The 12,566-nt window shown below is 35.1% G+C and overlaps 1 protein-coding gene across 1 annotated transcript; it reads left to right on the forward strand.

Moving 5' to 3' along the window:
• The first annotated feature begins 3,820 nt into the window (after positions 1 to 3,820).
• On the forward strand, positions 3,821 to 10,534 carry LOC122306790 (vacuolar cation/proton exchanger 3-like). The gene is made up of 12 exons (XM_043119302.1): positions 3,821 to 4,259; positions 4,374 to 4,631; positions 4,730 to 4,797; positions 5,227 to 5,255; positions 5,831 to 6,027; positions 6,160 to 6,372; positions 7,879 to 8,013; positions 8,405 to 8,521; positions 8,622 to 8,675; positions 9,146 to 9,262; positions 9,523 to 9,619; positions 10,146 to 10,534. The coding sequence occupies exons 1-12, from the start codon at positions 4,194 to 4,196 to the stop codon at positions 10,172 to 10,174; spliced, it is 1,380 nt and encodes a 459-aa protein (XP_042975236.1). The 5' UTR covers positions 3,821 to 4,193; the 3' UTR covers positions 10,175 to 10,534.
• Positions 10,535 to 12,566: the final 2,032 nt, after the last annotated feature.

Consider the following 12,566-nt stretch of genomic DNA (forward strand, 5'->3'; position numbering starts at 1 on the left):
GGTGCAGTTTCGGTCCCCTTCATTAGTGGTTTTGGTAGGTATCTCCCCTTGAAAAAACACGTCAGTGCGGTTTTGGTCCAAGACCGATTACCATCAATTCATCGGTGACCATTGGTGTTTCCATCGGTTTACAAGTCTAGAAAGAGATAGTGACAATTGGATAATAAAGAACTGTTTGTCTTTGAGTATTTTGGATTAGAAGTAGAAAATCTAAGTTGGAAGAATCGGGGGATGAGTAACGTAATTAGAAAATATCAAAAAACCTAATTTATCTCTCCCTTTGAAGTGTTGCAGAAAACTCATTACAAAATACCAGCCCATAAAACTCAAAGCAATACTCATCTAGAGGACCAAAACTAAGCCATAACAAAAAACTAGAAAATTTAAAAGAACCCCATCAACAAATCTCACAACAAATATCACAAGATTCACAATAAAATCACTAGAAAAATTAAAAGAACTCCATCAACAATCCTCAAATCAATCATAGATGAGAGAGCTTGAAACGATGCAAATGGATGAAATGGTGCAAGTGGTAGGGGGAGAGAGGGACTGCAATGGAAGAAGAACCGCATCAACAAATCTTAAATGGATCGATGGGATCGGGGGTAGAGAGAGAGAGAGAGAGAGAGAGAGAGAGAGAGAGAGAGAGAGAGAGAGAAGACTGAAGTGAGTGGAAAGGGGTGCTCAAGGGGTTAGGGCTTCAACCCTAACCCCAAACAGCATCGTATGGTGTATTAAACCAAACAACGTCATTCTTTATATATTTTTTTCAAAACCCTGGGTATAAAACGACTTCATTTAAATCACTTAAGTGAAATTGCGTCATTTTGTATTAGAAATATAAATAAAAATATAATATATTATGTCGGCCAGTTCTGCGGTTTGAACTAGACTGAACTGGTCAACGTCGGTTTTACTTATTTTCTACTGCTGGCTGACTGGTCCCCACCAGTTTTAACTGGTTCCTGAATCCAAAAGTCGATCTCCATCAACGACAATCAGTCCGGCTGGTTCCTCTTCACCCTAGTGTCAAAGTTGAATAGACTAAACCAAGTGGGTTGTTGCAACCCCTCCCTATTTCTTCACAGCCATGGACACATATCTTTATGGATTTTATTGAAGGTCTGCCCCTCTCATAAGTGTTTATTAGCCTATGGGTTGTAGTGGATAGACTCACAAAGTATAAAGATTTCACTCTCTTGACCATCCATTTTCTACTAAAAAGTAGCTCAGTTGTTCACCAAGTATGTCCTATTTCATGGGATAACCAATTCCATTGTCTCTGACAGAGGCAGTACTTTCACTAGCCAAATCTGGCGGGAGTCGTTTAAGATCCAAGGAGTGCATCTTGCATTTAGCACGGCTTACCATCCTCAGTCAAATGGTCAAAGCGAAGCAATCAACAAGTGCATTGAAAATTACTTGAGGTGTTTTACAGGGGATAGGTCTTGAGACTGGGCACTATGAGTTCCCATTACTGAATGGTGGTACGACACCACTCAAAATTTTTTCACTCGACTAACCCCCTTTCCAAGCCCTATATGGATACCCTTTTCCCAGGCTATTAAGTTATATGCCAGGGACATTCGGGGTTGAAGCTATGGAAGACGCCTTACAATCAAGGGAACACATGCTAAGGATCCTAAAGCATAACTTATAGAGAGCTCAGAACTACATGAAAAAAATATGAGGATCCAAGAAGGAAAGGCAGAGCTTTCAGATCATCCTCTGCTGTTGTACCAACAACTCTCAATGGCGAATAGCCACAACCTGAAACTCGTGCCACGGTTTTATGGACCTTTTTAGGTCATCCATAAAGTGGGTTCAGTGGCATATCGGCTACAACTCCCTCCCACCTAAACCATATATCTAGTATTTCACGTGTCCTAAATGAAGAAGAAACTCGGGTAGAGGAACTTACCTCTTGTAGATCTGCCCCTCAAAGTCTTAGCATGGGTCCTTAAACCAAAACTAGAGAGGGTGTTGAGTCGTCGAGTTTGCTAGTCCAAGAATCAACCTCTCACGGAGTTACTGGTGCAATGGCCAAGGCAAAACAAGGATGGCGCAACATGAGAACTGTATGAGCTACTGAAGCTCTCTTATCCACACCTTGTGGGCAAAGTGCTCTAAGGGAATGGTTTTGTCACACTTCGATTGCAACTCAAATCTAGAACGATAAAGTGAACCAATGAGGTGTAGGGTTCTATCTTCTGATGGGGGAGCTGGGCCAATGGGCCGTGCTTATGTAATGGGTAATTAAAATTTGGATCCTTGTTATTTCATTAGTCCTTTATAACTTGAGCTCAATGGACCAGTCAGCCTAGCTGTAAGTGTTTATTATTGTGTTTATTGTGTAATCCGAGTCTTTGAAAGGGAATCTTGGATGTTATGATCTTCGTGTGTCAGCCTTCATACGAGGCACATTATTTGGTTATGTCATATTTTATGAGAATACAATCACTATCTTTTCTCTTTCTTCCTTTCTATTTCTAAACGTACTCACGAATTGAGCCATTTGCTATTTTCATCAAACCTTTACCAACCTTTTAAGAAATACATTATATATTAGAAGACAAATATAAGAGTGTTACATCGACCTCAAGTAGTTTATTAGCGGTCAATATTCTAATTCATATTATCATAATTTTTATACGTCGCCAATAATTAAACAAGTCAGTTATTTTAATTCAAATATATAATAAATTTTAAAAGGAAGCATAATATTTCTCCTGACTTTAAAGTATCATGTACTAGAATCTAGTCGCGAATCGTATGAAAAATCACCAGCCATGATTACGAGTATGAATTGCTCGTAAGCATGTAAAAAAAACTGGTGAACTGGTAAATCGGACCGTATCGGTGGGTTAGGTCCTGTATCGAGTTTGGTTCAGTCTAATACCAGTTTAATTTTTTTTAAAAGCGATTAAAATGGGTCCCGTTCCAGTATTTCTTTTTCTAAAACCGGACCAGACCGGTTTATATATATATTTTAATTTTTATATTATATATAATTTTTATATATAATATATAATTATATATAAAATAATTTTGTATTATATGATAAATTACTAATTAATGTAATATTAAATTTTAAAATCTTATATCACTATATACTATAATATACTATAATATATCACTATATTATATATTATAATATATCACTAATGTTTATAATACAATTATAATATATATTATACTATACTACAATATATTATCACTATATTATTACATACTATAATATACTATATTATATAATGTTATATATTATATATTAAAACTGAAAAATCAGACCGAATTAGATCGAAAAATAGTAAAACTAAAGTATTAATTTAGGGGATTAACCAATGCGTAATCGATTTTTTGAAAAATACAAAACTGATGCATGCATGTCGGTTTGGTTTTAAATTTTGTCTAAAACAAGACTAAACCGATTACACCCTAGTCGCTTGCTGCCCATGAAAGTCAAATGAGAGGGCGAAAGGAAAAAAAATATTAAGAAGCCATTTAGAAGATACTCTCAATTATTTCATATTATCTCACTATTCTAAATTTTATAAATTCTCACGTATAATATAATAAATTAATTAATTTTTGAAAATTTTAATTTAATTTTTAAAATTTTAAAATAATAATAATATTAAAATATAATATTTTAATAATATTTTATTTAATTTTAAGTTTCTCCGATCCAAACCATTCTCACTATCTCAACAATTCAGTCATGTTTTTCTTCCCCGGTTTGAAAAAGGTAAACAACAAAACGAACAAATATGTAGCCGGCATTAATGGCGGGATATGAGTGGTTGTGGGATGATACGTTTCGCTTCCATTCTCCTTTTCCTTCTTATTTTCGTTGTTATTATTATTATTATCTTTTAAATCAAATCAAACCGTTTAATGCTCCCATAATAGCCACTCGCTATCTCGTGACGGGTGAAGTGAATGAATGACAGATATCTCCGGCTCCGGTAATTCCCACCCATTGCCTCTCCGAATATTTTGCGTATTTTGTTTTTGTGCTCATCTCAACCTACAAACCCGTCCGTTCTACTTCATCAAAGAGAAAGTTCTCCACGAGGTCGGTCTATTCCGCGTCCTTCTATGTGTTCTTCAACGCACAACGCTACAGAGCAGTAATGCCTGTTCTTGGAGATGGAACTCTCTTTGTTATTTTGGAATAGCTACACCTCATGGATGATAACGACCACGACAACAGCAACAAATCACCAATGGTTCGGGTCCATTCCACTGTGGAGGTTCGCTTCATCATCATCGTCGTCGTCGTCGTCTTATCCTTCTTCTTCGTTCTATAAACTTTGGCATTGATTCTTTTCTGAAAGGCATTTGCACTTCTTCCTTGCTAATCACAGATGGGGTCGTTAGAAGGAAGATCGGTCATTGAATTTGAGGACGACAACTTAGTAAGTCCTTCGTCAATTTCTAGAAAGAAACATTCTTTCCATGAGCCTCCGCGTACATCTGCTGGCGGTTCAGAGAATTTTTGTCCGAAACACATGATGAATAGTGTGATTGGTAGCATAAAGATCGTACTCCTCTCTGCTAAAATCAACTTACTCATCCCTTTTGGCCCTCTAGCAATCTTGGTCGATAAATCCTCTGGCCATCACGTGAGCTACCTTTATACACTTTTACGCTCCAGTACATATCTTCCGTATAATCATTGGATAAGCGCTTTGTTAATTTTGTTTCTTCAATTCCATTTCAGGGATGGGTATTCTTTTTGTGCTTATTGGGTATTATGCCTTTGGCTGAGCGTCTGGGTTATGCTACAGAGTAAGGTTTCTCTTATTTTACTATGGTGAGCTTTCGAGGGTGAGTTAAAATAAGATGAGACGAGAGAGATCATAGTTGGAAATTGAATAAAATATTATTATAATATTATTTTTTAATATTATTATTATTTTGATATTCGAAAAATTTGAATTATTTATTATATTTTGTATAAAAATTTAAAAATATTATAATAATTAAATAAGATGAGATAAGTTGAAATCAATTTATTTGAATCCAAATGGGGCTTGACCTGATTGTGGAAGACTCATGCAGCATAATCTTCTGCAAAGGATCGACATGCCTAGCGGGGAAGAGAGCAACACATTCGTTGTTAACTTTATTCTATTTGTTTAAGCAGTGCTCATTTTGCGTTTATTTCGATTGAAAAGTGACAAGTACCTAATATGTCGTGGGATTGCTTTGATGCAGGCAGCTGGCTTGCTTTACTGGACCTACAGGTGATTTTATTTAAGTTCTAGCCTAAAAATAGCCTCTTTGCTTTCCTTTCTCCACTTGTAAGTCCTTTCAATTCAATAAGATATCGCATTTTTTGTTTATATTGATCAGTTATTGCTAGCATTTGTCCTTAATTCTTTCGATTCAACTGTGATTTCATTCCATGATCAACAAAAAAAAGAAGTTACTGTTCAAAATTTCCTCTTCCCTCCAGTTGAGTCAGATTCTCATGCTTTCTGAGTATTCAAAGGTGTCATAACTTACTCTTGTGTCACCACATGTTATGTATTACTTTATGTTACTCTTCATGGTTCACTTGACAATACATCGACCTTTTTTTCAATAATCAAGAGAAATCTCTCTTGTTCATGGACAATAAGTCGGGGGTAGATCATGCCAACGACTATGTACCATCCCATGCATTTTGGCGTAGACGTTATGCTTAGTTGCTTACAATGAAAGCCTGAATGAAAACTATCATTACCATCTTCTACACTTATATGTTCCTTTACTTTATGGCATGATATGATTATTTTCAATTTTGATCACTTGAGATACTTTCTTTTGAGCTTTGCAGTTGGAGGTCTTCTAAATGCTACTTTTGGAAATGCAACAGAATTGATAATATCAATTCATGCATTGAGAAGTGGCATGATACGTGTTGTTCAACAGTCACTACTGGGTTCAATTTTGTCTAACATGCTGCTAGTCCTTGGATGTGCATTCTTCAGTGGCGGGCTCATGTTTTCTGAGAGGGAACAAGAGTTTAATAAGGTTATTTTTTCACCATTGGAGCATATATAATCTTTGAAATAAATGAATCACATTTAGTCGTTTATACTCTTTCTTGTATCATTTATATATTTGTAGACAATAAAGTTCAAATTATTCCACATTTATTTTCAGGCAGCTGCTGCGGTGGATTCTAGTTTACTGTTGATGGCAGTCATGGGCCTGCTATTTCCTGCTGTTCTTCATTCTACACACACAGAGTTACATTTTGGAAAGTCTGAGTTAGCCCTATCAAGGTTCAGTAGCTGTATTATGCTTGTGGCATATGCATCCTATCTTGTTTTTCAGCTGAAGAGACAGAAGAACCTGTACCTCCCAGTTAATGAGGTTTGTACATTGATAATTTGCTGAGGGAAGATCGTTTTCTTATTATTACAGTGTGTCAATGTTGTATTACTCATAAAAAAAATGTCAGTGTTGTATTGAAATACTTTTTTCTTAATTATTTTAAGAAACAGGTCTAATCTTGATTTTATTAACTATCCTCACTTTTCAGCAGAGGAATACCATGTACAAGTAGAAGAGTGTTGGGATTACAAAATCCCAAAACCAAACTCTTAAAACTCTTAGAAAAATAAACCTATCAAATAAAACTATACTTAGTACATTTTAATGCCTTAAAGAAGGAAAACCTGCCTTATCTGTATTCATTTTATTGCTGTTTTGGAAGTCTCATTACTGTAGAGAAAGAAGGCTCATAACCTGCAGCACCATGGTTAGCCAAAGCATCTGCAAAAAGATTAGCCTCTGTAAATATGCTTTATCTCCACCTGGCTGTAAGTTCGAAGTTGTAATATGCCATCCCAAATATCAACATACTGCCAAGGGGGGCTGCTGTGTTCTTGAAATCAGTTAACAATAGGTAGGGAATCATTCTTTACCATTACATTCCAAAGCTGGATCAGCCGATAACAGCTTAGAAGGCCAAGCTTAAGAGCAGATAATTCAGCCAATACATTGTTACGATTTCCCAGAAAACTGGAAAATTCATAAAGAAAAGAACCACCAGCTGTACGAATTACACCCCCACAGCTAGCAGCACCTGGGTTTCCTTTAGATGAACCATCTACATTGAGTTTTAGTTTATCCTGTGGAGGAGGAAACCAATTAAGAATAAGTAGAGAATCAGTCACTACTATTACATTCCAAAGCTGGAGTTGATAACAGGTTAGAAGGCCAAGCTTAAGAGCAGATAATTCAGCCAATACATTGCTACCATTTCCCGGAAAACTGGAAAATCCATAAAGAAAAGAACCACCAGCAGTATGAATTACACTCCCACAGCCAGCAGCACCCGGGGTTTCCTTTAGATGAACCATCTACATTGAGTTTTAATTTATCCCGAGGAGGAGGAAACCAATCAACCAAAAGAGATTTTTTCAAAGTAACAGTTAAGAGAGGAATATTGCGATTATCCAATGTAGAGATACTATGTTTTGCAACAGGTTTAAGGGGTTTAACAAAAGGGTTAAGTTCCTACAACCACCTATTTACCTCTAAACATATTTGTATTGAAATACATGACTATTCATTCCATCTAAACGTGTTCATATTTTATTTTGAATTTAGCTAAATAATTTACACCTTGGGTTTAGATAAGTTTTGGGATGTTTCACTAAGAACATCCAGTCCATGGTCAATAAAGAATCATCATAATGTGTGAGCTTCTATGAACACCTTAACAAACGGTATTGAGTACTGAGGTTGAGAAATTATGTGAGGTTGAATAACGAGGTTTTGAAAGTATAGCCATTCACTTCTCATATAACACTTGTTAAAAGTTTCTCTTTTAATGTTCTATTGATTTTTTTAAGTTAAATGACTTAATTTCAGGGAGATACTGAGACTGAAGGGACTTCAGATGATGAAGAAGCTCCTGAGATTTCTAAGTGGGAATCAATAATATGGCTATCAATTTTGACTGCATGGATTTCTATCCTCTCAGAATACTTGGTCGAGGCCATTGAGGTGACTTTGACCTGTGAATCTGTTCTGTTCTTTGATGTGTGGTAAATTTTTTGGGAGCACCGTATTATCTACCAGGATATTGATAGACAATTTCTGAAGATGGAAGTCTATGTCATTTTTGGAAACCCTGTTTCTGTTTCTTGTTTCTAAATTTCTGTTTTTAACTAACTTATTATTTATCGTTGAGGGCTTATGTTTGTCAGATATCCAGTGTTCTTCAAAAATGTCTTATCATCTTCCTAGAATTTTTGAAATTTGCATTTCTTGTTACGTGTGTCTTCTCATATAACATAAGTTTTGAGTTATTGAAATATTTTCTTAAGTTCATATATGGTGAAAGGAATTGGTTCGTTTCACTTGTATTGTTCACAATTTGTAATTATGCATTCAGGGGGCATCTGTTGCATTAAAAATCCCAGTAGCGTTTATCAGTGTTATTCTACTTCCAATTGTTGGGAATGCTGCAGAGCATGCAGGTGCTATTATTTTTGCCATGAAAGACAAGCTTGTAAGTGCTTATCCTACTAGCATAACATTACAACCATGCATGGCCAATCGTAAGTCTTTTACCTTCTCTAAAATTTTAATTTACTCAGTGTTGTATGTAGGACATATCTTTGGGAGTGGCAATAGGCTCATCAACACAGATATCTATGTTTGGGGTGAGTTCTGAATATTATAACATTGATCATGTCTTGCTTCTTAATGCCATTACTTCCTGAGTTCAACCTTACCATCCCATTCTTGCTTTGAGTACATTTTTCCAACATGGAGAAAATGATGTCCCTAGCGTTATCCCCTTTAAAAATTAATAAAAATAAAAATATGTAGAAGAAATAATTTACTTATATAAGTATGGATATATCTGAACTAGAGTGTATCTTCATTCTGCTTTCTTTATTCCGACTTGAGTTGTCTGACCTATTAGCTTATTTTTTATCATTTAAGTAATTCTATGGAGTGCTTGATCTGCTTGAAACACTTCCGCCTCTATCCTCATATTTGGATCAAATGCACATTTGATCAGATGAATTTCATTTATTTCTTTTTACAAGGTTTATTCCTATTGTCTTTTCTTGCCCTATTTGGGTTAAGTATACACTTAAATGCAAAATTGTTACTATGACTGCAGATTCCCTTTTGCGTGGTTGCTGGCTGGGCCATGGGACGTCCTATGGACTTGAACTTTCAAATTTTTGAGACAGCCACGCTTTTCATAACTGTCCTGGTGGTAGCTTTCATGCTGCAGGTTAGCCAGTGAGCGGTTTCTTTTGTTTTGTAATTTTAGGGGTCTGGGAGTCTGGGTGGCTGACATGACTGATAGTATTGGGAATAATCAACCTATGTTATATTTTGCAAAGACAGTGCATTTTCTGATCATAAAATATGTGTGTATTACCTATGCAAAACATATATGACAGATCCAATTCCATGACAAATGTTTGTCTTGCCTATTGCCTGGAAATTTCTGTCATTTTTCTACTAATAAATTTTATTTTTACCATGCAGGACGGAAATTCAAATTACTTAAAAGGACTAATGCTCATTCTTTGCTACCTGATAGTTGCTGCAAGTTTCTTTGTACATATAGACCCTACTTCAATAGGTTAGTTCTCACCACCTTCGCCTTGGATGGTCAAATGCAAGCTCTAAAGATTTAAGACAAATTGTATTGTTTCTTTTGCTTGCTTCTATTGCTTCGGTTATGTTTCCAAAGTTATAAAATTTGACAAACCACTGATCCTATTCCGTGCAACATTTTCTGAAAAGTCTATTCCAGTTTAAGACTTGCGTTATCTGTACCTTCAGGCTGTCATAAAAATGTACATATTACATAAGTGGTATCAGATATGAGTGGAAATGAGTTTTCTATCATGCATTACATGGCACTCGAATTTAGTTCATTTTTCTTATTCTTGTAACTATTTGAATAACGTCCACTCATCTGTTTATGTTATAATTTTTGTTTGTAGAGTTACTTAAACATATAATATCTGAATAAAATGTTCCCAATATTATTTTATATATATCTGAATATTATGTTCCCAATCTTTTTCTTTGCAACAAATCTTTTAAATTTTATACATTTGATGCTTAGACTAAAACACTCTCCTAATTATGTCGTTTTGCAGAGGATAAGCCCCTTAAACCTGGTCATTGAAGACATGGGATTTTGAAGTGGGTTTTACAAGAGCTCAAGCCCCCTAAGCATATTCATTGAAGACATAGGATCACAGGATTTTTTTAGCGGATTCAATATTAAGCTAGTTTTAGTAAGGAAGCGTTTTTGCAAAGACTCGCTAAAACTGAAGTCAATTGAGAGCGAGCTATAAGAAGGTGGATGTTCTGAAGCACAAGGTTCGTCTTGTTAGTGTATTAGCTTTCCGAGTTCAATTTTTCTGTGCTCCCACTTTAAGGTGGCTTTCAGGGTCTTGTTCTTTGATGTGGTGGGCAATGGAACTTTCTAGCCCCTCGCAGGTAGCCCAGAGTATAATTGAATAGGGACACCAGTTTTATGAAACTATGCTCCCACTCAATGCGTGAGAATAATTTAAGATATTTCATAAAAAATAATACACATGTAATTCCATTATATAAATAAAAGAGAAATGGTATCAACACAGCCCTCCAAACATTCTTTGAAACAAACGTAAAGCTTTTCTTCCTATTTCTAAAGATGATGGTCGTATAAAGTAAAAAAATAAACAGAAGAAGAACTTGAGCTTACAACTTTATGCTTCCAAAATTTTTCAGTTAAGATTCAAGATTGAAACGGTCAAAATATCAATATATACTTTTTTTTTATAATATATGTTTAATAATTAAATATATTATATAATAAAAGAGCTAGTTTAGACTCGAAAATCCAAACCAATAGAGATAGTGATCCACATTGGACTAGTCATCCCAAAGTCAAAATAATAATATAATATTATATATTTTAATAATAAATTTTAATTTCTTTTTAATATTTTGCAAATACACTCTATATATTAATTAATAATTTAATTAATGTAGAAAATTATTATTTCCCAACTAATTTTTTCTCAACCTAATTATCTAACAAACACATTTTACCAACCATTCTCGCACCCAACAAACACATATACAATTTTCACCAACCTTTCTTCTACCCAAGTAACCCAACATCCACATTTACATTAAGATAAATCGTGTGGTAAATTTTGATACAAAATGTTGTTGTAACCCGACTAGGAACAATTAAACATAACTTGACATTAGAGTAAGAATCCCATATTACCGAAGCTAGCGACCAGTTCATAAACAAAACATTTTCACCAACTACTACCCAACAGTGGTGAAAAGCAGATCATAACAGTACCGACAATTCCATAATAGACAAACCAAAACAAAACATCTACTGAATAGATTTCCACCATTTCCACCAACAATTCGTAAAATAGTACCAACATTTCAGTAGCAACATTGAAAGTTTGTACCAATTTCCACCATCTATAGAGTATTTCATTCAGCAACATTTCTAACATTTTCAACTTTAGCAAAACATTTGAGTCTATACAAAACATATGCTGGACATAAAAACATCAACAACATTTTCAACTTCAGCCAGTTACATTTAAGTCAAACACAAAAACACGCCACTTGAACTTCAGTCTAAATATATGACACCTAGTTGCTACCCCGCCACATGTTTCTTCAGCTCACATGTGGCTAAGCAGCCACTAAAATCAAAATAAAAATGCATTCTATAGCCAGTTACACACATCAATAAGGTGTTGAAGGAGATGTATCTCTGGAATGGGACTTTGATGCCTCAAATATTTTCCTCTAAATATGAAGTATTCTTGTTGTATGGCATTCATGTCAGCAAGATCCATTCTCATCATTTTGGCATCGAATTTCTTCTTCTTTAGTTCAAATGTTGCACATTTATTGCCATCTGCCTTCAGCACAACTATTCTCCTTTCTACCATGCACTTGTGTCTATCCTCGGTCATTCGAGCTATGGCGTTGTTGATCTCAGTATTGTGGTCTTCCAAGGACTTCTGCTTCCTCTCCCTTTGTTTTTCAGCCTTTTTGCCTAGAACTCTCTCACCAATAACCTCCACGTTCTCCTTCATAGTGTAGCCCACAACTTCACTTTCCTTCTCAATGGCTACATGTTTATCGTGTGGCTTTCTCCTTGTACCAAGGGTCATGATGTGCTGCTGCCATTTTGGTTGGTGTCTTTTGAAACACCAATAATCCTCCATTGTGAAGTTTGCCCTCTCCATATCTTTGTACATAAAATTTACCTTCTCAATCTACAAATTCAATGGAATATTGTTAGTTCATAAATAAGCCCTACATAATTGCATAATTAAAGGAAAATGCAATATACTTTGTCTTACTTCGTTGCACCACTCTGGTGCAATGATTTTACTTGTGCTAAAAATGCACAAAACTTATTTATGTATTTTTGAATTGAGGACTACCGATTCATCAAAGAGCCTACAAAACGGTTCACTGTGTTTGATTTTTTATATTCATGATAAAAATAAAAAATTATTTGCCACATTTGAGTGGATTTT

The sequence above is a fragment of the Carya illinoinensis genome, chromosome 4 (assembly GCF_018687715.1).
Source record: "Carya illinoinensis cultivar Pawnee chromosome 4, C.illinoinensisPawnee_v1, whole genome shotgun sequence".
Lineage (NCBI taxonomy): Eukaryota > Viridiplantae > Streptophyta > Magnoliopsida > Fagales > Juglandaceae > Carya > Carya illinoinensis.